At 34.2% G+C, this 27,871-nt stretch overlaps 1 protein-coding gene across 8 annotated transcripts in view; it reads left to right on the top strand.

Moving 5' to 3' along the window:
- Positions 1-27,871, top strand: part of TASOR (transcription activation suppressor) — a 51,451-nt gene that overhangs the window by 4,721 nt on the left and 18,859 nt on the right. For all 8 annotated transcript variants that reach the window (XM_036868963.1, XM_036868967.1, XM_036868965.1 and 5 more), the window contains exons 2-14: positions 4,591-4,736; positions 6,707-6,799; positions 7,560-7,632; positions 8,056-8,147; positions 8,636-8,797; positions 10,441-10,565; positions 12,613-12,644; positions 13,383-13,488; positions 14,349-14,452; positions 14,533-14,636; positions 24,527-24,599; positions 24,692-24,763; positions 25,826-26,527. In XM_036868963.1, the coding sequence (XP_036724858.1) occupies positions 4,591-4,736; positions 6,707-6,799; positions 7,560-7,632; positions 8,056-8,147; positions 8,636-8,797; positions 10,441-10,565; positions 12,613-12,644; positions 13,383-13,488; positions 14,349-14,452; positions 14,533-14,636; positions 24,527-24,599; positions 24,692-24,763; positions 25,826-26,527 (1,884 nt within the window). The remainder of the gene's footprint in view (positions 1-4,590; positions 4,737-6,706; positions 6,800-7,559; positions 7,633-8,055; positions 8,148-8,635; positions 8,798-10,440; positions 10,566-12,612; positions 12,645-13,382; positions 13,489-14,348; positions 14,453-14,532; positions 14,637-24,526; positions 24,600-24,691; positions 24,764-25,825; positions 26,528-27,871) is intronic.

Raw genomic sequence — 27,871 nt, 5'->3', positions numbered from 1 at the left:
CTTTATGTAGGGCACAAGATTAATTGCTCTCATGCATCTGCATCTCATGCAGGTGCATCGCAAACTAAATGCTCTTACGCACCTGCATCCATACTGGTCTAGTTCAGGAAAATTAAAGGCCAATTCTCCTCCCAAATCCCCATCTTTTCCCACAAAATTTGGAGTTGTCTTTTTGAAGACTTTGGGGTTGAGTCTCTTTCTTAAGGAAATTTGCATGATGTTCTGGTAGTGGTATATGAATGGCTTGGTTCTAAGTACCACAGTTTTCCCTACATAGAAGTAAATCTGAGCAGGAATGTACAGGCAGAATCCAGTCATCCACATAAAACGTTTGATAGGCGCATATAAATTCTAAGTAATGGAGGTAAAACTTTCTTTGACGTATTCCCCAGTCCAAAAAAAGTCAAGTTTCATATTTGTTACCTCTCTAGATCTCTGCTAGAATGTTTATTCCTGATTCTGCACTATGTTCGATCATGAGTAGAGATGAATCACCCATTCCTACAGTATTATGTCTGTAGTAATTTTATTAGACTGAAGAAAAATGATTTTTAAAATGTCTAAATTATCATGAGGAACAAATGGATATTCATTGTATTTTAGTCATTAATATCCATAGATATCAGAGAGATGGATTCAGAGAGAATTGCAGACCAATGAGATCCGCAGTCTACTCTTTGCTATTTCCTTTTCTTCCGTGAATTACTTTAAATTGGAATGTATATTTTGGAATTTCCCTTGGTATATTTTGATAACACTGGTCCATCTTTTTTTAAAAGTTTAGCTTGTTTTTACACTTATGATTTTTTTTTTTTTTTACGTATACACATAAACAATACAAACACAAAGAGTGGCATTGACACTAAATGAGTTGGTAAAAGTAGTTGAGGAAAAATGTTCCTTTGACTAAGAAACAAAGCTACTATTTGGTGACCTTAATTTTATGTCTATTCCAGCTGCTTAAATTTAACATTTAATTCTTAGTATGTTTTGTATGCTACCAGTAATATAAAATACTCAGTTCTAGTTGTGGTTCTGTGATACAGTCAGTTTCCTCATTTGAATTATAAATCTCCAAGTGCCTTTCTAAATCTTTTCTTGAACCTCATAAAAACACATCTATAAAAGGGCCCCCCCATGATGGTCTAATGGTTAAGACTTCGTGCTTCCACTGCAGGGGGCACAGGTTTGATCCCTGGTTGGGGAACTAAGATCCTGCATGCCATGCAGTGTGGACAAAAGAGAAAAAAAAAATGATGAAAACACATCTATCATCAGTTTTGTCAATAGAAAAGCCTTGTGAATTATCAGAAATCAACTCAGTAACTATCTTTCTGACATGAATTTGATGGAAGCACTGTAAATAAGCAAAATTATATATTAATGTCTGGAAGAATTATTACGACTGCTGTTAACCTTTATAAACCAAAAAAAGGGTGTGAGTTATGGCTTTTGGCCCTGTTAAATGCACTAAATGAGAAAGAAATACTAAGAAATGAGATTCAAAAGAAGACATAAGAGGGTAGAAAGAGCATTCTAGACATCAAATTCTTTTATTGCTAATTTCCATATAGCTAATATAATTTCTTGGTCTAAAATAAGGAAACAATTCTGTTTTTCCAGCTCTTGTAATGATTTGTTTCAGCACTTATACACCCACATACATCTTTTACTTATAGTTCAGGAAACAAGATTTGCAGCTAGGGAGACTGATTTTGAATTCACACCTACCCTATTCATGTATTAACCTTGGGCCAAGTTAACTGTTAGCTCAGTTTCATTTGTGAAATGGGCATAATGAACTTCATAGGGTGGTTTCAATGATTAAATGAGATAATGCATATAAAGCTTTTAGTACAGTACCTGAAAAGGAATAATGAGCCACTAATTGTTAGACTCAAAAATTGTCAGAATCCAGAGAACAGGATTCTGACTTCCTTATGTGAAATGGATGATAAATATATAAAATGTTCTGTTCCCCTACGGGTAGTTACAGGTTTATTTATTATTATTGCCTCAAATGATGACCCATAATACTGTGATGTGTATATGTGTTCTTTAAAAGAAGTGACAGGATGTGTTGATCAGGTATGTCCTTTAGAGGATGATTAAGGACAAAATAGACCACCAGGGAATGTACATTCAGAACATGAACTGGTTATATTTCTAAACTACTGTTACCAGCACATTGACTTGAAATCTTTAAAAATAGTTACAGCATAATTTTATTCTTATAGAAATTGATAATTGGGAAGAGAAACTAGAAATTATAACTTTGGCCTAACTAGTAAAGCCAACTGAGGTATTTGAAATATAAAATACCTAATAGGACACAGGTATTGTTAGACCTATAATCTTGCACCTTTTTCTGTATTTTTATTCACAAGAATTTTTTTCACACTGGCAGTCTACTTGAGTACTACTTGAGGTGACTCTAGGACATTGCTTTGGAATGAAACAGAAATGTTAAGTACTTTTTTGAGAATAATTTGAAAGTTAATTTCTATATAAGTTTATATGATTTAACTTGAATCTTTCACTTTTGGTTAGATTGACAGTGGAAATAGTGTTGGAATAGCTTAGCTAAGGAAAATGATTTCATTTTGTAGATTGTAAAATTTCATAGAAATTTAAAGCTACTTCTTTTGATACTTCTTTTTGGCACATGTTTAGATACCTGAAGTCACTTGTTAGTTTAGAAACATAAAAATCAATCATACATAAAACCCAACTTTAAGAATCATGCTTGGCTCATTTTGGATGTGAAAGCCTATGAAAACTATTCCACATGCTGTTTTCCCTCACAAAATTTTCCAGTTTAGTTGGGGACAGACACAAAGATAAAACGTTTTCTCCTACTGTATTCTATAAAACAGATTTGAATTGAAAGAATGGATTTCTCTGTTTTTTGAGCTTTCATTTTGTTTTATATATCACTGAATGGTTGAATTTTTGACACCTAATTTAAAATGACAACAATCATATTTTGGTAGTTTAGAATATATTTGTATTCAATATAAAAAAATCTTGACAGAGCTTATTCTCATCTTCACTCACTCAGTCATTCAACTTGTGGCCAGTGCCCCAAGAAAAGATAGAGTAATGAACAAGGCAGATATAGTTCCTCCTCTCATGGAGCTTACAATCAATAGATTATTGAGTATATCCATCTGCTATAAATTTTATTATAGGACACTCTGTGTTTAGTAGTTCTTTAGTTCTTTTTGAGTGTTTTTTTTCCTGCTTACTCCTACTGTCTTTATTGCATTATTATAAGTATGTTGATTTTATCCCCACTGCCACCTTTTTTAGTGTGCAATTCCAAAGTAGTGGGAATCATTTGTTCTATATACATTCTCTCATTGAAAGCTACATTTTTACAGGCACTTTTGTAATATATACATGGTTTGGTGGATGAATGTATATGTCATTTGACATTATAGGGAATACAGTAAAAACAGCTGCTCTCTAGTACCTTTGAGAGTATGTACAAGTAGAACACTGCTTTCAGTAGTGGCCTAAAAGTATTTTGAATGACATTTATTGACTATATATAGTATCTTGAAAGAAATTAAGGTAATAGCATATAACATAAGTTCTATGAATACTTCTATCTACAGTGAAAAATAAGTGGTTCCTTTTGGTTTGGGGAAGGTACATATATAGACTTGATGTTTGAAATTTATAAGTTAAATTATTTCATGCGTAAAGTAGAAATTTGAGGTTATTAGGCTACTGTTTGAAGAACAAATTGTATATTTGACTTAAGTATTTTAAAAATTAAAGGGAGTGTGCAGTAGTTGGTGGAGTGGGGAATAAAAACTTTTTTACTTTGCACCAGGTGCTGTGCTTAGAGCCTTTTCCACGTGTTGTCTTATGTGCCATATGGCATATAGTGGTTATTAGGATAGCTGGAGTTCTCCTTTTTACTGAAGAAAGTACTGAGCTTGTTTTGTTAAGTAATTGATTTACCCAAGGTCTCCCACAAAGCCAGTAAATGCTAGACCTGATATTTGTGTCCTGGTTTGTCTCCAAAGTTCCACATCTTTCCATTTCACCAAGTTTTCATAGTAAATATCCTCCTACTTTATATTGGTAATACAAGAAGCTAATGGATGCAGCATATCTTATTCTAACTTTAGTATTAAAAACCAGATAGAATCATTTTATTGTATAGACAGCTAAGTGTCTTAAATGTTTTTATGCTTTTACTTATGGCATAAGCATTTCATTTGCTGAAATAAATGGTCCTAGACATACTACCTAAATGTAACGTAAAATAGGAGTTGAGGCAAGTTGAGTTTATGCACAGGTTCTTATGAGCGTCTTTAAGCAGTTTAGGTTGCCTAGTGTAGCATCCCCTAAGTTTTGCAAAATTGTAATTTCCTTTTCTGCATGTGTAATGCCAGATGCTCACTGCTGAAGAGTTTTTTCTTCAATGAATTAATAAGTATCTCTTTCGCATATCACAAAATAAGATAGCCTTGATGCTTTTTTTTAACTTTATTTAAAAGTTACATTAACAAAGCCACAAAAATATAAAAAACTACCTTTAAGATGGAATCTTAAAATTAATATTTTTTATTTTAGCACTTTTTCAGCCATTAACTCCAGGCTCTCGGGAATTTGAAGATGTTTTAAATATTCTCCACTCATCTTACCTTGAACCAACTTCAGTAACAAATTTTAACTACAGACGTGCTTGCTTGATACATAATGAGCTTTTGGAAAAGGAGGTATGTTTTGTTTTTGTTTTAAATTTATTTATTTTTATTTATTTTTGGCTGTGTTGGGTCTTCATTGCTGCACGCGGGCTTTCTCTAGTTTCGGCGAGCGGGGGCTACTCTTCGTTGCTGTATGCAGGCTTCTCACTGCAGTAGCTTCTCTTGTTGCAGAGCATGGGCTCTAGGTGTGCGGGCTTCAGTAGTTGCAGCATGCAGGCTCAGTAGTTGTGGCTCACGGGCTCTAGAGCACAGGCTCGCTAGTTGTGGCGCACGGACTTAGTTGCTCCGTGGCATGTGGGATCTTCCCGGACCAGGGCTTGAACCCGTGTCCCCTGCATTGGCGGGTGGATTCTTAACCACTGCGCCACCAGGGAAGTCCAGGAGGTATGTTTTAAATTGTGCTTTTTGTAAGATTCTTCAGAACCAGTTAATAGCCTGGAATTTGTTTTACTTTCTTCCTTTTCTTTAAAAATGCTAAAGTTCTTAGGAAAGCCAAATTATGGAGGGGAAAAACAAGTTTTAAATGACATGTTGTTTTCCCTAAACACTGTTGATATTGCACTACATTTATCTGTTCTGTTAAATTAACGTGTGATTGTGTAAGATAACTTCTTTTACTAACAATGAATCTTAAGCATAGGGCTAGCTTATTGTATAATGGCTTAATTGTAAATTCATTACAAGGCTTTTTGCTCTTTCAAGCGTATGTTAGTTAAATGGAATCTCTAAGAGCATATTATGTCTAAATTGGAAGGCTAATGAAATAAAATACGTATTTTTTTTTTTTTAGGATATGCTTAATTTTTTCCCCAGTTATTGCCTGGTAATTGAATTATCTTAATATCATTAGTAGAAATTCTTAGTGAAAAAGTGAGAACAAAGGGGAATAGTTGAGCCTGTTAGGTAGTGAATTTAAGTTTCATATACAAATTAGAATCTTTTTTGAGTTTTGATTTAGGAAAAGCCATAATAATCCTGAGGTAATACAAATGAGATGTTTAGAAATATTTGATGTGTATATTGCTTTCTAATGTACATGAAATACTATTAATTTTGTACTTTTATAGGTTGGTTAATCTAGTGCTATGAGAATTTAACTTTGAAAGGATCCCTAAAGTGGATGAATGTTACCGGCTCCCAGAGGATATTAAAACCTTGGTAGTTTGATGTGGTTTCATGATATGATAGGGATTATTTGTCAATTTTATATGAAAATTTAAAGATTCATTAATTATATTATTAAAGATCAGTAATAGCCTGAACATGGCATGTAAATCTGTTAGGTATGGGCTCCATATCTATTTGCTTGTATCTAAAAGTGAAAGCCAGCAGTTTAGGGTGACTTACAGTTCAGATGTACTTAGATCAAGTCACTCTTTTATCCTGGAAATGGGTATGGAGCATGGCTTATGTACTTGGCACTGAAAATATAATTGTAAAGAAATGAAACATTTTTCCTTGTCCTAACTGAGTTTATAGTTTAGAAGTTGGTCATTAAACAGAGATTTATTAAACCACCTATATGCAGTGTTCCGTGTTAGGTAAAATGAGAGATCCAAAGATAATCAAAAAATGAACTTAAAAATCTAGGGCAGAGTTGGAGTGTGGTAAGATTTTAATAGAAATTTAGTTAAAATTGTTTAGCACTAGATGCTTATTTGACTATATTGTAAGGATAAAGAGCCAATTATAATGGGAAAAAATGAAGTGCAGAAATTACAGGGAGAGAAAAGATAATTTCCACTTTGGTAGATATGGATTTTTTTTTTTTCTTTTTTTGCCATGCCTTGTGGCTTGTGGGATCTTAGTTCCCTGGGCAGGGATCAAATCCAGGCCCCCAGCAGTGGAAGCGCAGAGTCCTAACCACTGGACTGCCAGGGAATTGCTGATTTGGAATTTCTTTGAAATAAAATTCCTGAAACTCTTAGCTTGAAAAACATAATCACATACTAAGGAGTTGTTATAGATTTAATTTCATTTAGTTTACAGAAAAGCGAAGAGAACTGAAGTTTGATGGTCGTTTAGATAAAGAACTTTCAGAATCCTATGCATTTCTGATGGTTGATCGGTATCAGGTAAGTGAACCCATTTTATAAAAAACAATTTGAAAGTGCTTCCATTGTAAGTTACCTAAATTTGCAATTAATCAATACACTTGATTTTTTTTTTAACATCTTTATTGGAGTATAATCGCTTTACAATGGTGTGTTAGTTTCTGCTTTATAACAAAGTGAATCAGTTATACTATACACTTGATTTTTATAAACTAACAATTTTTTGATGTATAAATGGAAAAAATGACTTAGTGCAAGGTATTTCATTGTTTTATAATTTGCTTTTCAAATATGTTCATTTTTTCTTTGATCAAACCTAATATTCCCCCCTGGAATGTGCTTGATAGTAAATAATTTTTCCTTTATTAAAGTAGGTTATCTTCTATATTACTGATTCTTCTGTATTACTGATTATATGTGCTGGGAACTATTTTTTCTCCTTTGATGGAAGATGTTTTGAGGTGGAGTTAATTTCTCTTTAAATACTTTGCCAGTACTAATTCTTTCTAAAAGGGGATATTTATATATATATGAATGGCATGAATTCTGAGTGTATGTCAGACCTGGCATAAACAAAAATAGATTCCAACTATGGTTACATTGGAAGTGTAAGTCAGTTTCACATTAATATTTAGTCATAAACTAGCATGTATATGTATAATTTCTGTAATGTAAAAAAAATATAGTTTAGAAGCTTGGATTTTACTTAAAACAAGTTTACAAACTGTCTTTTCACATTTTTAATGTATTGACTGTAAGATGAAATGTTTTGTTTATGTAGGTTCAGAGCATATGTGAAAAAGGATTACAGGTGGGCCAGTCCAAAATAACAATTCTTGGCAGTCCTTCCATGGGTAATCTTTTTTCTTTTTTCATTTACCTACTACTAAGTTGCCCTTTAAAAATATATTATCTAATTTCGCTGTTGTCCTTATAATTAAATTCATGTATGCTGTGTCATGTTCCCAGAAAGATAGACTAGTTTCAGGTTCTGCAATGAAAACCAGTTTTATCCTTTGTTTCTGATTTTGCATAGTTCCAATTAAACAAGGGTTATCTTTTTTTTTTTTAATGTCTTAGTCTAGTCCTAGTGATTTTGAAAAATTTGGTTTTTCATGTTTTTTCTAGTTTTATTTTTTGCTTTGGTTAAATATCAGCTATCATTACATTTTTTTTAAAAGGTGTCATACCTTTTATCTCTTATTATGTTAAATATTTGGACTTTTTATATTTGTGTCCATATTAAAATAAAACTTTAATTTTTCCCTCTTTCCTAGGTGTCTATCTTTCTAGGTATGCTGATTTATTACAAGCTAATCCTTTGGAAGCTGGGGCAGTGGGCGATGTTGTTATTTTTAAAATAATGAAGGTAATTTCAACTTTTACATTTCATATATCAAAGACAGCATTTGACTTGGATTTTAGTCGACCCTGCCTTTAGGGGTTTGATTGAATTAAAAACCAGTGCTTGCTTGTGTTTGGTGTATAAAGATACTTTGAGAGTGGTTTGCCATCTTTAATCTGAGCTTTCTGAGCTTTAGAGTTTGCTTTTTTCTTTTCCAAAGAAAATACTGAAGAGAGGGAAATATGTTGGTAATGTTATTTAAGCTAGTGAAGTGTTGTGAAGAAAATTTTTATTTCCGTGTATTAAATTCAAACAAGCTTTTTTTTTTTGGTTAACTTTTTCTTACTGCTTCGATATTAGTAAGAAGTGTTGGGTATTACTTTATTACCAGGTATTAAAGGAAAAAAACTGTTGTTATAGGTAATCTATATTCAAAGAGTTATTCTATAATGTTAATGTCATACAGTCAGTAATTAGGTTTTGGTGGACTTAAAAGGTTTTCTGTATTTTAGGGTAAAATAAAGAGTATATATGACCCCATGGGTGTAAAAAGTTTGGAATCTATATTAAATAAAAGTGCTTTGGACCCAACACCAAAGCATGAATGTCATGTGTCGAAGAATGCCAATAGAATTACATCACTTTTGGCTTATAGAGCTTATGAGCTTACTCAGGTAAGTACCTGGATCAATTTTAGTGTTATGACCTCGTATCAGTTTGTCACTAAATCCTTTAAAATGTCTCCCTTTCAGTTCTCTCTGCCACCACACTAGACTCTGGTTTCCACTTACCACTGCTAGACTCCAGTGTCTCTCACTGCTATTTGTTCAGTGTTTCCAAGATAGCTCAGAAACATAACAGTGGCCCCCCTTAGACTTACAGTGATATTCAGATTCCTTAGCCTAGCTAGCTCTCCCTGCCTGTAGACTGTGACCTCCAGCCTGTTTTTTGTATAATTCCTGCCCTCAACGATCTCATTTCCTCTTGAAGCCTTGGTTTCTTCTGGCCTAGAAAGATCCTGTCTAATAAAATATTGCTCATTCTTTAAGATAAAGTTAAAGCCCTTTGAATTACCTTAATTCATATCACTTTGTATTATTGATTTGGTAGATATTTTCTATTTTTATTAGTATTTTTCTAAAATGCAAACTTAGAATTCATTCTTTAAATTTTATTCAGATGTAATTGATTTATAGTAAACTACACATATTTAAAAGTGTATTTAATGAATATCAGTCATTGTGTTTTTATATGTTGTTTGACTATAATGTTACTCTTTTTAACAAATGTATAAAAAATGTGTATATCTAAACGGATTGTATGTGAAAAGTGGTGGTGCTAACCTCCCTGGAAATGTTCTTTCTTTTTCTTTTCTTTGATTTTTACTTTATTTACATAAAATAAAGTTTATTCTTGCTCTTTTCTTTTTGAAGAATCTCAGTGGGCAAGACCTATTGTTGGGGGCTTTTAGCAAAAATTATATTCACCAAAGTCATCTGGGCTGACTCATTTGATTACCTTCTGGACAGTAGTATTAGTAGATATGAAATATAACTATAAAGTAATTACTGGTTTTTCTAGCAGAACTTGTAAATTGGCTTGATGTTTCCAGAAAAATTCCAGGCATTTTTAGAGCAACAGCAACATTATTGAAATCAGTAGTTTCCCAAGAGAATGGACTTTGAAGGACAGTGCTTTGTTTATAAACTAGGGCATTCTTTTTAATGAAAATCCCTAGACTGCAGGTCAGAAAACCCTAATCTAATGAATGTTGTGAAGGGGAGAGGCAGATAGATAGGGTAATAGGAAGAGGTTCAGCTGCCTTTGTCACCTATGTTTGTAATCTCTGCCACCTCCCCTTTGTTGCTTTGTCTGCAGTTGGAGTCAAAAATGTGTTTTTCTTTTGAAATAATGAGCAGAATGCTAGGTTTGCTTGAGATTGTGTTCTTAGTATTTTACTTTTGTATCAAATTGGTTTTTCTGGGCTGACCTGGGAGCTTAGGCTCCATTTGTTTCATTTTCATGAGGAAATTTGTTGCGCATTCCCACTGGTCAGCTCTTCAGAAGTAAACTTTTGGAATACCTATTAGTATCCTGGCATCTGATATATATATAGAAGCAGAATATTTTATATCATAAAATAAATATAAAGTACAAATTATTTTAATTAAATTGACAAGCAGTGCTTAAAGATATCTTTCATTAAAGGTACTTAAGTGGTATTGTGTTTCTCAGAAATCAGGCAGGTAATTGTAAGATTCCACTGTCTACTTCTTGCCTTCTTAAGGAAGTTAATTTTGCATTTTCTTATTTTTAGTATTATTTTTATGAGTATGGCTTTGATGAGCTAAGGCGAAGACCGAGACACGTGTGTCCATACGCAGTTGTGTCTTTTACTTATAAAGATGATATACAAACTCCGAAGTTCGTACCTTCATCAAGGTAAGATTCATGAATTTTAGACGTCATCCAGAATGGTATATAACACGTATCCTGCACTTCTGAGTTAGGAGGAACACTTTGTATTTCTTCCCATTTTCTTTCCTTCTCTTGAAATTAATTAGATTCATGAATGTTGATGATGACTTTTAAGAAGTCAGTTAGAAGGACAGATACTTAACTGTGTGGAAATAAAAACTAAAATTTACTTAAACCTCAGTGGTTAACCTTTTTTTCCTGATATTGAAGGTTTGTGTAGCTGCATAAATGCAGTTGGTTTTTTGGGGGTTTTTTTTGGCCGTGTCATGTGGCATGCAGGATCTTAGTTCCCTGATCAGGGATCAAACCCGTGCCCCCTGCAGTGGAAGCTCGGAGTCCTAACCACTGGACCACCAGGGAATGTCCAAATGCAGTTTTGTTTGTTTGTTTGATTTTGTTTTTTTGTTTTTGGCTGTGCTGTGAAGCGCGTGGGATCATAGCTCCCAGACCAGGGATCGAACCTGGGCCCTGGGCAGTGAAAGCACAGAGACCTAACCTCTGGACTGCCAGGGAATTCCCCAAAATGCAGTTTTTAAAAGTGAAATTTTGTGTATTAGCTCTCCTGGAAATGGGGAGCTTCTACAAATCCTCAGCCCCATCTCAAACCAGTTAAATCAAGTATTTATGAAGGAGCCTAGGCTTTGGTAGTTTTTACACGCTTCCAGGTGATTCTGATGGTCAGTCAGAGTAAATTGCCATTGATGATTTCTTACAAGCTCTAATATGAGGTGACCAAGTACAAATCAGTTTCTTTCCCCCCCCCCCACCATGGGGTGATTCCAGAAAATGTTTTGGCAAAATTGAATAAGTAGATTTACAGAGATGTAGGTGAAACAGTTAAATATCTACTTATTTTTACTTTGAGTTCCCAGATTTAAAGTCATGCATGATATCTAGTAATTTAGAAATACTGCAGTTTTAAAAAGCCACATTTCATGAAACAGACATTTTTGAGGTCAACCTTTTAATCAGTTTTCAGATCAGATTGTCTTGTCTTCATTTAAGTTGTTTGAGATGCAGCACTTTTTTTTGGTCAGTGAATAGCCCTGGAAACCATCCACAGCCACAAGTACTGATTTGCATAATATCCTGACAGTTGTGTTTTTCTTTCATTCTTTTTTTTTTTTTCCGGTGGCTCTGTATTTGTGATCTCCATGATACATTTACTATAGTGCCTTTCAACAGTGATTTTTAAAAGACACCCAGCACTTAATTATAAGGTCGTACCCCCAGGAATAATGATTGTCTGTTAATTTTCTTTGCCTCTTTGATTTTATCTGTTGACCCTCCATATCATTTAAAATGAACATCCTTGTTGTACCTTGAATGCTGCCATGAATGCTTCTGCCTCTGCATTTGCTATTCCCCCTGATTCCTCAATTAGCTGTATAGTTTACAGTGTCAGTGAGACCTTCTGTGATTTTTTTTTTGAAACCTATGTACCCTTAGTTTCTTTCTTCCTTTTCTTCCATAGCACTTAAAATGATCATCATCTGGTAAACTATATACTTACTTTTTTTTTTTTTTTATACTTACTTTTTGATTGTTGTCTGTCTTCCTTATGAGACTGGAAGCTCTATGAAGGCAGGGGTTTTGTTCATCGCTGTAATTGTTACCCAGAACTGTGCCTAGTAAATAATAGAAGCTTAGTAAATATTTAAGTATGATTGAGGCTATTTCCTCAAATCTCATCACCAAAATAAAGTAATTGACAGAGACTTTAAAGGACTATATTCTCTCCTGATGGATATTTTTGGGAAAAACAGCTCCCTTAAATTTGGGAAAATATGGTGATTTGAGCCAAGTAAGTGATTCTGATTTCTCTGAGTAGACTTGGATTTATTAAATGTTGTAATAAGTAATTTGTTCTTCATACTGGGAGGGAAGGATTTAATTCTCTTGTACAGTATCCCATTAAAAAATAGCATTTCTGTCAATGCCCTGAATGTTAACTTTCATGTTGTTAGCAATCAGTAATATATCTTTTTTCTTTTTAAAAATATATTTGTAGATCTAACAGCTTTAATGCAGATAGAAACACAGGTAAGATTCTTATATTTCTTTCTTTTAGTTTTATAAATCGAAAGAATAAGTATGTAGAGTAAAAAAATTAATAAGTTAAGTACTTTGTTTTATTTTTATAATGAATGAGAATCTGCAAAGTATGAAAAAGCTCGAGGCCATGTTATGATGTAGCATCAACATTTGGTCATCCAAACATAAGGTCTCCTTTGAGGATCTGCTGGTACTGTGAATACACCAAAGAATTTTAGCACTTTGATTGATAAAGGTAAAAAATAGAACAAGTTTCACAACTCAGCCTTTTAAAAGTATTAACTTCATCAGAGGTGTAGAATTTAGAAGAGAGAGAAGATTAAAAGCAATATTGACACTTTCTATCTTCAAGTTTCTCTGCAATGAGAAGAGCGCAAGTGGAAGCTGTAAGACGTTGTGAGGGATTCATGTAGTTAACTGGATTTAGTATGGTCTCCTTTGGGGGAAATAGGAGGGCAGTACTGTATTGTCTTTGCTCCTCAGCTTTCTGATATGAGGACATTTAGGCAAATAAATTTGTTATTTTCATCTGGAATAATTTTGTAGGGGAAAAGATACCTGAAACAAAAATCCTAGTATTTGAATTCCCTGTAAATAGAAATGTCAAGGTTTCTTTTGGTGGTTCTACTTAAACTGTGTTTCTGGATGTTTTTCCCTTTAGTTCTAGTAAATATTTGCTTCTGGGCTGCCAAGAGGCTGAGTTGTGTCATTATTCTTTTTATTTAGATAAATTTAACTACACGTTGTGGAAAGGACAGCTTTTAAATAAAGGAAAGCTTTTGTGTTATATTTCTCTGAGGTCAGCCACTCGTGCTTTTTTGCCTATCAAGCTGTAAGTATGTTATATTACAAGAAAATAGCAGTTAGTAGTTGCTAATTATTCAGTTCTTACTTACAATTAAAATTCCTTTTTCTAACTTACATTTAAATTTTACTTTGATCCATAAGAACTTACATATAAACAATGGTTTGTTTTAAAAAAGATTGATTTGATAACTTTGGAAACTTAGTTGGCAGAATGAGCCCTCTGCTTTTCTGTCTTGATTTGCAGATGGGCTAAATAGTTATACACATTTATGGCATAAGATTTTTTCTTAGTGATTTTAAATATTAAAAGTATTTTTCGAAGTTTTGTCCTAATTAGATATATTTTTCATTTAGCAATTTGAACATGATAGACTTAAAAGATATCAGTTCTTTGTTGGAAACAGCTTGATGTGGTGAGTTAAGTTAAAATTTATATGCTGTTTTCAGTCCTGTGCAACAAATGTTGGAATAGAAAGGTTTAAAATGATCTTTTGCTACCACCACAGTAAGCATTATGGATCCCCATAAATGGTTGAAGATTAATTTAACTGTTCATACTTGAATTGCATTTAATAAAATGACAACTTTTTATCCTTTGTGGTTAGTAAAATTGGTATAAATAACGGTTAGCTTCTGGCTTAAAGATGGAAGGTTGGTAATATTGCTGGACAGTCTAGCTACCTATACATATATCTGAACTGCCCAAATCAAGTATGATATTCATAAATATGCTCTTCTGTATTCCATCAAGATACTTGTGTGTGTGTGGGTGGGTTTGCATGTGTGCGTGTGTGTGTGTGTGAGAGAGAGAGAGAGAGAGAGTGAGAAAATTGCTAGAGTTAAAAATACAGGTAAGGCAAATACGCCTTTTCAATTTTCTTTCAGTCCTGAGAAGTTAGATGTTGAAACAGTTATGAGTATTGATCATCTGAAACAGAAAATCCCTCCAGCGCTGTTTTATAAGGAAACTTACTTAGGTCCATATGAAGGTAAAGCAGTTTAATTTTACTAAAATATATAAGAAGCAGACTTGATTTGAATATTTACTATGTATTTTTTCCTATGTCAGTTTTGAAGAATGGAATGTATTGCAGCCTCTATGAAGTTGTAGAAAAGACAAGAATTGGAAGTAACATGGAAAGTTTACTGCAAAAACTAGAGAAAGAAAAACTTGTGAGTGAAAGGTTTTAAAATGTTCCTCATTCTCCCTTAGACATATGCATATTAATAAGAGATTATGATAATATTTCGGTTTATTTCATTTTTGCCTCTGAAAATAACATAAGGTCTCTGTCTTTGTTGCTGCCATTTGATTAACAGTGTTTTACTGTGGCCTTTGGTACTTTTCTTTTTAGCCACGACACTAGATCCTCTATAGACCAGTCTTCCCCATGAAGTATCTTTATTATATTTTGTGACAGTGATATTCAACAAATATTTATTCATTATCACTTTTTTATGCAGGGTATATAGTTTGGTAAAGAATGAGGCAAGAGACTCTGTTTTCCTGGATTATGTGATAAATGGAGTTACTCAGATGTGCTTTGTTCCAGTAGAGACAGTGACATATTTGAAGATTCAAAAAGAACAAGGCGCTTGGTGAGGTTGAAAGGATAAAAACACTAGAGTAGTTGGGGGAAAGTGGTAGAACATGAGGCTAGAGAAGTGTGTAGGGGGTTGTGTTCTGCAGTGTCATTCAGGCAGTGCTCGAATGTTTGGACATTTGGACTTGATCCTATAGCAATGGGTTTTAAAGAGCGGGATGAGGTTTTAATCGTGTATGCAATGTGATCAAATCTGTGTTTTGAAAATTTATCTTGGTTACTCTGTAGAGAGTGAATTGAAGGGGGGAGATGAGGTAGGAAACTGTTACATTTAGACGGTAATGATAGGTTGGATGAGAAAAGAAAAAGGAGACTGATTTAAGAGATATTTACTAAGTAGTATCTAATTTAGTAGGTATTGAGTATATCGAGTTTGGGTAGAGGGATTACTAGGTCAGGCAGCAGATTGTGATGGATTCAGGATGAATGGAAAATGAATACGTGATGCTAATATGTATAATTTAGCTGAAGGAGAGGAGGTGATTGCAGAGGAGAGTGGCTATTCCAAGGTTTCTGTTAACATGAGGTAGGTGAGCTCATGTTTAAGTGTTGATGGGACATTCCAGTAGAGAGAGAAGTTTTTTTGCACAAGTATGCCATTTAATACAAGTTTTCAGCTGTTGACTTCTTTTTACTCCTCATTTTGTTGAGCCTCGGTTTCCAGGTAGTCACATGGAGAGCTGTATCCGTGATTTTCAGAACCTGCAACTTCATAGATGGCTACGTAGAATTTTGTTGTATGCATATATATTTGCTTAACCAATCCATCGTTTATATTTAGATGGGAGGGTCAAATTATATACAAAACTCATAGGCAGAGTTTGTACACTTGTGAATTGATGGACACCTAGCAGTAACTTTTTGAGACCAGCTAGAAATCTTTAGGTAGGCATCTTAGAACACACACACATGCACATTCACCTACATGTGAACATACTTTTTTATTTATATTTGCGTTTCTTGTTTTCCTCCCAAAATTTGTCTATGATACAAGTATTCCTCATGACCAAAATCTATTCAGTTCTTGAGTTCATAAAGTGAAAGTTTAGGTAGTAGGTTTGGATATGGTGGGATATTGAGTTATCCAAATCTGTTCAGTTCTTGAATTTCAGAGAATGAGTATTGTGGGTCTGGGCAGTGAGGAGTTTATCAGAAAAGTACAGTATCTGTTGAGTGCCTAATAGTGAGAATCAGGATAGGAAGGATACTGGCATTTTGTTTTTCACCTGAGCAAGTGTTATATTAGGTTTGTGGAGGACTGGGTCTTCCCAGAATCAAGAAGTAAAGTAAGATCCTAGATCTTAGAGGGCACAGGCATTCCATAAGGACACACTACATGAATCTAACGAACTGACGTATTTTGTGCGGCTGCCCCCTTTCCTGCAAACCCCACTGGGAATTATTCTAACTATAGCTACTTTCTTCATAGTTGTCATCATAATGGGAGGTGCATTGGGGACTGTTGGGTTCTTAATAATTTTATCCTGAATACGCACAGGAGATGTTCTGGATCAGAGAGAGACTTAGTCAGTACCTCACAGTAATAAATGTGTTGGTTCTCCTTTGCCCTATTTCCTACCCTTAGGGCAATGCATCGAGACTCAGGTCAATTATCCTATGCAAGTAGTTGGACACTCAGTAGGCAAGGGATGAGGAAAATGATTTTTCTTTGCTCATGAAGGGAAGGAGACATCTATCTCCCTCCCCTCCTGGAAAAAGATATCCTTGAAAATGTAATGAATATTAACTCCAACCCTTTGATGAATAAATGAAATCTCTTCAGGAGCCAGTTAGCCCTCTTGGACCTAAAGACATCTCCAAGTTCCTGGGACCCATTTATTCTTCCTTGAAATTAATACCTACAGAGATAGCTCTCCAGTCTTCTGGAATTGTGGGAGTTAACCTAGGAACCTAATCTGTACTGTAACCTTTTGTGTACTCACTTGGCACTTTCAGGGAGGTAAGAGAAATTTATTCTTTTAGATCAGAGCAATTAACTAGGTAATTGGCTATAGATATAATTCTTAAGGTATGTGAAGAGTGAAATATTTCTGGGGGAAATGTAAACAAACATTTCCTATCTTTATATCATATACATTTCTGCATGTCAGAAGGCTAGGGCTTTTTGCAGGAACACAGAATTCAGGGAAGTGGTATTTTCCCACAGGGGTATTTATAAAATAAGTAAAATACTGAACTCTCTTTCGGTTGGTTGTTAGTCAAATTAACTTTTTTTTTTTTAAATTTTTATTTGAGTATAGTTGATTTACAATGTTGTGTTAGTTTCAGGTATATAACAAAGTGAAGTCAAATGAATTCTTAAAGCTAACTTTAGTATAAGAAAAAGTATAAGAGAAATGTCCCTAAATTTGAATATTGTCTCTGCTGTGAACATTTTGAGTCTCTCCTGATGTACATATACAAGATAATTTTCTCTCAGGTGTAGATCTAGTATATTAGATTTATTATCTGTAAGTAGAATTACTGAATCATAATGTATGACTGGCTTTACAAAATAATGCATTTTATTTCAAGTGGTTGTACCAATTTATACCCTCAGTACCAGCAAGTTCCCATTAATTCACATACTCATAATTACTTGGTATAGTCAGACTTTGGCAAAATCTTGCCAATCTGGTGGGTATAAAATAGTATCTTATTGTGATTTTAGCTTGTCTTTCCTGAAATATGATGAGTTGATCATCCTTTCGTAAACTTATATCTTTTAATGTTCAGCTGCCTACCTATTTTTCCTTTTGAGTGGCTTGTGGTTTTTTTTTTTTTGCTTTGAAGTATGGTTGATTTACAATATTGTGTTAGTCTCAGGTGTACGGCATAGTGATTCAGTATTTTTGCAAATTATATTCCATTATAGAGTGGCTTGTGTTTTCTTACTAATTTGAGGATCTTAATATATATTTTGGGAACTAATACTCAGCTGTGTGCTACAATTGTTTTTCCATAATTTACACTTGCCTTTCTACTTTATTCACAGTGTTTTTTGAAGAATACATGTTCATAACTCTGATGTAATTGAATTTGTCTGCCTGAATGTTAAGTACTGTTTGTGACTTAAACTTAAGAAATCATTCCTTGCCCCTAGGTCTTATAGATACTGCCCTATATTTTCTTTTGAATATGTTATGGTTTTGCCTTTGGCACTTAAGTTTTTAAAAAATATATGTGTGTGTATTGTTTTGTTTTTTATTTTTGTTTGATATAATATAGGAATCCAACTTCATTTTTTCCCCAATATGAATAACAAGTTGTTCCTGAACCATTTACTGAATAGTCCATCCTTTCTCCACTAAGAAGTCTTGATACCGGGTAGGGCAAATTGCCCCACTTTTTTCATCCTTTTTGGAGTGTTCCGCTATTTGAGATTTAGCTTCCCCCCACCACCCCAAATTTAAGAATCAGCTTGATTTTTTCAAAAAAATTTTAGGATCAGCTTGTTAGCTCCTTACTCCCCTCCCCCCTAAAAAAACCCTATTGGAATTTTAAAATTGGAATTGTATTAAATCTGTAGATCAAATTCGATACTGTCTTATCCATGAACAAGATTATCTCTTCACTTCTTTAGGGTATTCTTTTAACAGAGTTTTATAATTTTCTGGATACAAGTCTTGCTCATTTTTTGTTCGTTTTATCCCCAGACATCTTATTTATTTATTTATTTTTTTGATGCTGTTGTAAACAGTATTTTCCATTTCAGTGCATTTTCTGTTTGTTGTGTATATAGAAATGTAATTGATATTTATATATTGATTATGTCAGATCAGTATATGAAATATGAATAATTTGTTCAGTTTTGTACATTATTTGGGAATACTATATAGATTTCATTATCTGGGAGCAACATTGTTTTGTTTTTTGCTCTCTAATCTAGGATCTCTAGTATGGTGTTGAATAAAAGTGGTGATTGTAGGCGTTCTTGTCTTTTTTTTTTATAAATTTATTTATTTATATATTTTTGGCTGTGTTGGGTCTTCGTTGCTCCGCACGGGCTTTCTCTAGTTGCGGCGAGCGGGGGCTACTCTCTGTTGCGGTGCGCGGGCTTCTCATTGCGGTGGCTTCTCTTGTTGTGGAGCACGGGCTCTAGGAACGTGGGCTCTAGAGCGCAGGCTTAGTAGTTGTGGCGCACGGGCTTAGTTGCTCCGTGGCATGTGGGATCTTCTTGCACCAGGGCTCGAACCCATGTGCCCTGCATTGGCAGGTGGATTCTTAACCACTGTGCCACCAGGGAAGTCCCATTCTTGTCTTCTTGATCTTCAAAAGAACACTTCTAACATTAACCATTAGTAGGAAGTTTGTACTAGGTTAGAAGTTTGCTTTAGGTTTTTCATAATTAATCTTTATCAGCTTAAATTTTTTCCTTCTTTAGTTTTTAACCGTGAATGGGTTTTGAATTTTATTGAATTCTTTTTTTTTTTTTTTTTTTTTTGTATTTATCGAGATGGTTACATGGTGTATTAGTCAGGTTTCATCAGAGGAACAGAACCAGTTGGATATGCAGTTGATACTTTAACAACATTGGTTTGAACTGTGCAAGTCCATTTGTATGCAAATTTTTTTCAGTAAATATGTACTGCGGTACTATATGATCCGTGGTTGGTTGGATCTGCAGATGCAGAACCACTGATATGGTGGGCTGACTGTGAAGTTATATGCAGATTTTCAACTGCGTGGGGGTTCCCAACACCCACATTGTTCAGGGGTCAGCTGTATACATATAGAAAGAAATCTATTATAAAGAATTGGCTTGCACAGTTATGGAGGCTGAAAAGTCCCAAGATTTGCAGTTGGCAAGCTGGGGACCCAGGAGACCTGATGGCATAGTTCCAGTCTGAATCCAAGTGTCTCAGGACCAGGAGACCTGATGTCTCCTGATGAAGTCTGGCAGGCTTGAGGCCAGGAAGAGCTGATATTTCACTTAGAGTTCAAATGCAGGAGAAAAACCAGTGTCCCAGCTCAAAGGCAGGCAGGCAGGAAGAATTTCCCTTTACTCCAGGGAGGGTCAGCCTTTTGTTCTAATCAGACCTTCAGCTGGTAAGACTCACCCACATTGGAGAAGGCAACCTGCTCTACTCTGTCTATCCACATGTATATATATTTAACTCATCCAAAAATACCTGCAGAAACATCCAGAATGACGTTTGACCAAATATCTGGATACCCTGTGGCCCAGTCAAGTTGACACATAAAATTTACCATCATGCATAGTATTTATCCTATAAACTTAATAAGATGAATTATATTTATCCTTTTTCAGTATTAAACTATTCCTGTGCTTCTGGTTTTAGAATACCTTCCCCCATTTAAAAAAAATACTTGGTTTGTTGTGTGAATGTTTTGTTTTAGGAATTTTGTATCTGTGATGATGAGTGAGATCAACCTACAATTTTTCTTTCTCATTATCTTTGTCCTTATCTAGTTTTTATAGCAAGGTTATACTAGCTTCCCAGAATTGTTAAGTGGTGTTTCCTCATTTTACAAAAGATGGATGTATATATGATGAAAGGAATCTATTCTTTGTATGTCGGGTAGCACTTAGCTGCAAAACTGTCTTTAAAATGTTTATGGGTTTATGATTCAAATTTTTTAATAGAAAACTCAGGTTTTCTATTTCTTCTCAGGTCAGTTTGGATATATTATGGGTTTTTTTGTTTTTTTAGGAAATTGTCCATTTCTTCTATGTTTTTAAATTTATTGAGCTAGAATTACTTTTATAGTTTTTTAATAGCTGCTGTATTTTTGCAAGTAGTATTTTCATTAGGCTGTCTCTTACTAGTACTTTTCACCAGAGGTTTGTTGATTTTATTCATCTTAAGAACCAAATTTTGGTTTTGACCCTCTGTTGTACCTTTGTTTTCCTGTTTTATTAATTTCATCTGTCAGTTTTAGTCTACTTGGGGGGGGTGTTATTTAGCTATTTCTGACTTCTTATGTTAGAAAAATGGGCAATGAACTTGAGTTCTAAGTACTACTTTAGCTACATTCTACATGTTTTAATATGTAGTATTTTCATTATCATCCAGTTCTAAGTATTTTTTAGTTTCCATTATGATTTCCACTTTGTCATATGATGTACAGGTATATTTTGAAATTTCCAAATATATGAGAATACTTTTTTCTTCTAATTTAATTCCATTGAAATCAGAACAGGTAATTATTTGAAATTTATTGGGATTAAAAAAAAACCTCTGTGGTCGGTTTTTGTACATGCCCCCTCTATATTTGAGAAAAATGTGTTTTTTTTTTTTTAATTGTTAAATCCTAGGAACATAATTCTGGGTTGACAGCTATTTTCTCTTAGAACTTTGACTGTATTTACTATGATATCTTCTGGCTTCTATTTTTGTTGAGAGGTCCACTCTTAGTCTAATGATGTTTTCTTTGTAGATCATCTTTTTTTTTTTCTGGTTGCTTTTTCAGTTTTTTCTTTGTCTTTGGTGTTTTGCAGTTACATTAAATATAGCTAGGTGTAGATTTCTTATTTATCTAGCTTGGTATATATTGTCTTTTCATATTTGTGGATTTATAGCTTTTTTTCTGGAGTATTGTTAGTCATTATCTCTGTGATTATACTTCTTCACTCTTTTTTGACTGCCTTTCTAGGACTCTGAAGCATCATGCTGTTCTCAGTGTCTGTTGACCTCTTGTGTTTTCTGTCTTATTCCTTTGTACTGCATTCTGAGTGATTTCATCATAGCTATCTTCTAGATTACAAATTCTGTCTTTAGCTGTGTCTAATTTGCTGTTGATTTTCGATTTCACAGAAAATATTTTTAATTTCTGAAAGCTATATTTGGTTCTTTTTGAGATCTGCCTGACTTTTTTTTTTTAAAACAGATTCTTGTTAATTCTTTCAGAAAGATTTATTGAGTACCTGTTGTGTGCCAACACACAACTAGGGACTGTTCTAGGAGGTAGAGATTATATTCTGATGTTCCTTGCAATTTTTTGTAATTACATCACATTTTAGCCGTTTTAAAGTGTACAATTCTGTGATTTTTACTAGATTTACAATGTTGTGCAACCATTACCACTTATCTTATTCCAGAATATTTTCATCACCCCAGAAAGAAACCACATACCCACTAAGCATTCACTTCACATTCCTTCCTCCCCCCAGTCCCTGGCAACCACTAGTCTACTTCTGTCTTATGGATTGGTCTATAGTGGACATTTTATATAAGTGGAATCATGCAGTATGTGGCGTTTAGTGCCTTCTTTCACTTAGCATAATACTTTTAAGGTTCATCCTTGTTGTAGCATGTATCAGTACTTCATTTCTTTTATTTCACTGTATGGATAATGCCACATTTTGTTTGCCATTCATCAGTTGTTTCCACTCTTTGTCTATTAAGAATATTGCTACTATTTGTATGACGGTTTCTGTGTGAACATGTTTTCAGTTCTGTCACATTATTTCTTTAAACATTTCATACCTGTTTTATATATTGCATCTTTTGATTCCAATCTGCAGCTCTTGGGTATTTGAATCTATTGTTTTTGCTGAATCTCTCTTAGGTTAGCTTATTTTCTCTGAAGCTTGGTAATTTAAGATTGTGAGCTTAATATTTTACATTTTTAAAAATACTTTTTGTTTTCATACCATATTACCTGTAATGTTATCTGCAAAGCCAAAATAGCAGAATCAAGTAATATAAATCCACAGACTGGGTTAGTATTGTTTTCTGAGGGAGAAGGAAACAGTAAGGTGTAATAAATAGAGGCATCAGTACAGAGTTCACAGGTGTTTCCTATTGTACAGGATTGAAAGTGTTTCTTTGGCTTAAAGCCACAGATATTACTGCTAGGGCTTCTGTCTGCCTGAGTGTTGTTTCTGGGTGTAGATTCCCTGTGTTCCATGAGTCTCTGGGGACACTGAGTCCCCTTAGGGCACTAGGGTCTTTAGGCCACTAAGCCAGTCAGGTTAAAAAATCTGTTATTTGGAGTGGGTGAGAAGTTAAAATAATCTAATTGTTTTTTCTGAGCAGCCACAAAACATGAAGCTCTTACTCATGTCTCCCAACTTTCTGTTCTGACAAATCAAGAGTTGGGCAAAATATTAAAGAGGTATGATATATAAAACATTTTGGATAAAAGGGTTTGAGTCTGAAACAAAAATTTTGCAGATGCATTGTCCACCTTACTTTTGGGTGTTCAAACAATGTTTTTATTAAGTGTAAATTGATAGTGTAGTCACTTTAGTCCTTTAAATTATTGGTTCTTACACAGACTTTGTTTACTGGAATTGCTTAATAGGAATTTAGGTAGCACAAGTTTTCTTTCAGAATCCAGATATCCTTTTGTGTTTAGCTGCTATTCTCAGTTCTTCCTTTACTTACCCTTTCTTTAATCCAAAAAATATTGTGAACTATTGCAGTAGTCTGTGAACTGAGTTCTCTGCATTACATTGTTTTCTTTCCTCCTCCAGTGCTATCAAGTTTCTTTGGGTTTTTTTTTAGGGAAACACTTAAGCTCAAAAGGGTATACTCTCGAGGGCATTTCTGGCTAACCTGGTATTCTTGTCTTTTTACAATCTAGCCCATGATCTTTCTTTCTAGACTTGTCTTACATGTTTCTCCTAGTCTCTCCTCACCCTTGGCCAGTCGTAAGTACTCTGATGCCTGCAAACTGTCCATTACGTTATAACTCTGCCCTTTGTTCATGACGTTGCCGCTATTGAAATGTCTTTCCCACAACTTTAGGCTCTTGGCAACGTACCTGTCCTTCAAAATCCACCTCCCATATACTCTCAATATGTTTTCCAACCATAGACTAACTGTATTTTTTCCTTTCTGTTGCTTCGTAAATCTTTTTAAGACCTTTCCTGTCTTATCTAATTATTGATATTTCTTGTGTTACTTTCTCCACCCAATTATAACCTTCTTTTGATCAAAGGATCTTGTGCTGCTTGTCTTTCAAGTTATCTCTGGTAAGGCAAATTGCCTTACGTGTGAAAGATGTTCGTTAAATATGTGAAGAATTAGATTACAGCAACACATTTCATTTGAGATTAGCCTGAACTCTTGAAAGGTGGCATTTGTGTCATATTTTGTATCTCCAACATCCAGCACACCACCTTGGCAATTAAAAACATGTCTTTTGAATTGCTGAGGAAAATATTTGAAGTTTTTGTTTGGTTCTTGTATTTTAGCTTCAAGGAAAAATCAACAAGTTGATTTAATAGTTAGAATTCTTTCAGTAATATTTTCTCATTAAAATTATGAAAAGGCATTTCATAATAAAGGCATTCTTAATTGATTGGAATCCTGTTAATCAGCAGAGAGTTGGTGGAAAGAGTTTTTTAGCTAATTCAGTAGCAGTACTTTTCCTAAAAAGATGATCAAAAACTTTTTGCTTTCCTTATAATTAGTAGAAACTGCTATGTTTCTGCCTTATGGTGAATAATAACGCAAATTCAACTTCTTCCCTCTTCCAAAAATGTAGGTTCTTGTTAAACCTTTGGGAGACCGAGGATACCTTTTTCTTCTCTCTCCTTGTCAAATGGTTTCTCCATATGGTAGGTGATCTTCTCTATAATTTTTATAATTCTCCTTTAACTTTTTAAAAGTTAAAATATATTGCTAATGAATTTCACTTTTGTTTTTTTAGAACATCATACTGCTAAGTCTCGAGTCTTACATGCTTTGTTTCTATTTCAAGAACCTAGAGGCATAGTTACTTGTAAGTTCTTTGAATATCTAAATCCAGTTACATATAGATACCTACATTTTATTGAAAATTTCCAGATAACTCACTAAGCATTTTGTCTTTATTACGTCATGTTTTGGGAGATAATGGGGTTATTAAGAGGTGTTAGCAATATAAAACACAAATTATACGACTTGTTTTTTTAACTATGAAAAATTATCTTGGTTTTTATCAGTGTTTTCACTAAGTAAATGTTGATTGTAATTGTTACAATACTATAGCTTAGTTTTTCAGGGTTTCTATTGTTATATGATTTTTTTTTTTTTTAGCTTAGTTCATTTTTGCATTCACATTTTAGCGACTGTAAGTGCATCATGTGCTAGGTTAAATATTAGGCCATTCACATTAATAAGAATTTTCATACTGTTTTAGAGAACACCATTTCTATTCACCATTTCTAAGAATGAACTTTAATGCTGTCTTAAGGTAAAGTTCTCACTGTTAGGGAATTCCCAAGAATTTCATTTTTAACCTGGTGGTCCGGTGGTTAGGATTCCATGCTTTCAGTTTCAAGGGCTCGGGTTCAGTCCCTGGTCGGGGGAACTAAGATCCCTCAAGCGGCGTGGCACGGCCAAAAAAAAATGAGATTCTCAATGGTAACCATTCAGTGCCTACATATCTGCTTATGGGGATAGAGAGATAGAGACAAAGTTGTTACAACAGGAAGGAGTGACATTACTGTCGTTTGCTGGACAGTCTTGCTAGGAGCCTCAGGTCTTTATTTCTCCTTACATTTTGCTTGCCACCAGTTGATGCCTAGGGACATGAAGAAGATCTTCAATGGGCAGGTGTTTTTCCCTTTAAAAATATGTTCTGCAGTTTTCATGTTTTAATTTCTTATTGGCCCATTTTAGGTTCCTGGGCTTAGAAGCATGCTATTCATATATCCCTATATAACATATATGTATTAGGGTACATACTGGTTTGGTCCACCATTAATGTATGGATGTTGTTACATTGCTTTGACGATATGTAGATCTGTACTTGACTAATTTCTTGATTGCTAACATGATTTGCTTTTTTGTTTGTTTACAGCACAGAAAGGTTCAACCAGTGCAGCACCACAGGAGAGGCATGAGAGCATGCCAGATGTATTAAAAATAACTCAATTTTTACAGTTTGCTTTGATTCAGTGTCGAAAGGAATTCAAAAATATAAATACTATAAATTTTCATTCTGTTGTTGAAAAGTATGTAAGTGAATTTTTTAAGCGAGGTTTTGGTTCAGGTAAACGAGAGTTTATCATGTTTCCATATGATTCACGATTAGATGATAAAAAATTCTTATATTCAGCTCCAAAAAATAAATCCCATATTGATAATTGTTTGCATACCTATATTTTTCGGCCTGAAATGTATCAGTTACCTATTTATAAGTTAAAAGAGCTATTTGAAGAAAACAGAAAACTTCAACAGTTTAGTCCACTTTCAGATTATGAAGGCCAAGAAGAAGAAATGAATGGTACAAAAATGAAATACGGAAAACGAAATAACTCAAGGGGTGAAACTATTACACCTGGAAAGCAGAAGTCATCTCACTCTTTGGATTATGATAAGGATAGAGTCAAAGAATTGATTAATTTAATTCAGTGTAGGAAAAAAAATGTGAGTGGGGACTCAGACACAGAAGATATGAGAAGCAAAACTGTCTTAAAGAGGAAGCTTGACGATCTACCTGAAAATATGAGAAAGCTCGCCAAAACCAGTAATTTATCTGAAAATTGCCATCTGTATGAAGGTAAAATATCAGAATTGTTTTTATATAGTATAAAAGTAACAACCAAAAACATAGTAAAGTAGTTCTGTCCTTTCTCCTCATACAAGGGTTTGCAAATTATAACCTGAGAGCCAATCTAGGCAGTCCCCTGTTTTTGTAAAGGAACTTTTGCTGCCAATCTCAGCTTCTGTATTCGTTTTTCAAGGCTTTGTTACAGACTGGCCATGTCCAGCCTGGGTAGCCATGTTTCCCACCCTCCTTGGTTAAGGCACTTTTCTCAGAATATGTCATGGTCAGCCCTTTACTTCTTTCTTTTTTCCTGAAGCATCTTTCATTTCTCTCAAGCCTCATATCTTTACCGTTCATATCCCTCCTTAGCTTTCTGGCTGTTCTCCTCCTTGATGGTTTTCATCTCCTTTAGCTTATGCTGGATTTCTGCTCTGTGCTGAACCTGATGGTGCTTACTGATCCATCCTGTCTAATACTGTTGACCTGCGTCTTGAGAGTTAAGTGCTTACTATGTGCTAGCTGCTTTACATGTGTGGACTCATTTAGTTCTTGATTGGTAGACATTATTATCCTTATTTTATAGATGAGGAAACCATCTCAGAGAAGTTAAATAATTTTACCTAAAGTTATGAGTTCACTGATCCATGTTTGAACTCACTTCTGACTACAAGCATTGTTCCTAAAGTCAGCTATATTTCCTAGCACTGAACACATAATAGGCAAGGTACTTAAATTTTGGCACCATTTTAGCTGATAATGGGCAAATTTGTATGTGTGAAAAAATATTTGTGGGTGGAAATCAGGCTTTTTCAGTAATTAAAATGGTGGGAAAGCTATGCTGGTTATAATAGATCAAAGGAGAAATGGGGCAGGGGAGAAGGGGTAGATAGGTTAAAGTAGAACTAGTGATAGTCCGAGTTGCATATCTAGGTGTTTCTCACTTGTGTTTGTTTCTTGTCATTTTGCACACTTTATTTCTGATCCTGAAAGTAGAGATTTAAAGGTTAGATTCTAACTTTTAAAACATTCTGATCTTAATTTGGTGGTGAGCCCACTCATTAAGAGGTAGCCTTCTGTCTCCCCTACTGCCTTTAACATCAACTTTTTAAGGTATGATTTATATACAATGTACTCATTTTAAGTGCACAGTCTGATGAGTTTTTTATAGCTGTGTTACCACTACTCCAATATATAGGACATTTTTCATTACCCCCAAATGTTGCCTTGTTCTTCTTTGTAGTTTATCTCATTCCACTCCACTGCTGATCTGCTGTCTCTATAGATTATTTTGCCTTCTCTATAATTTCATATAATTAGAATCATACAGTATGTACCCTGTTGTTTCTAACTTTTTTT

Source organism: Balaenoptera musculus, chromosome 11 (assembly GCF_009873245.2).
Source record: "Balaenoptera musculus isolate JJ_BM4_2016_0621 chromosome 11, mBalMus1.pri.v3, whole genome shotgun sequence".
NCBI lineage: Eukaryota > Metazoa > Chordata > Mammalia > Artiodactyla > Balaenopteridae > Balaenoptera > Balaenoptera musculus.
Note: the sequence above shows the minus strand (reverse complement) of the source record. Positions and strands in the feature narration are given on the sequence as shown.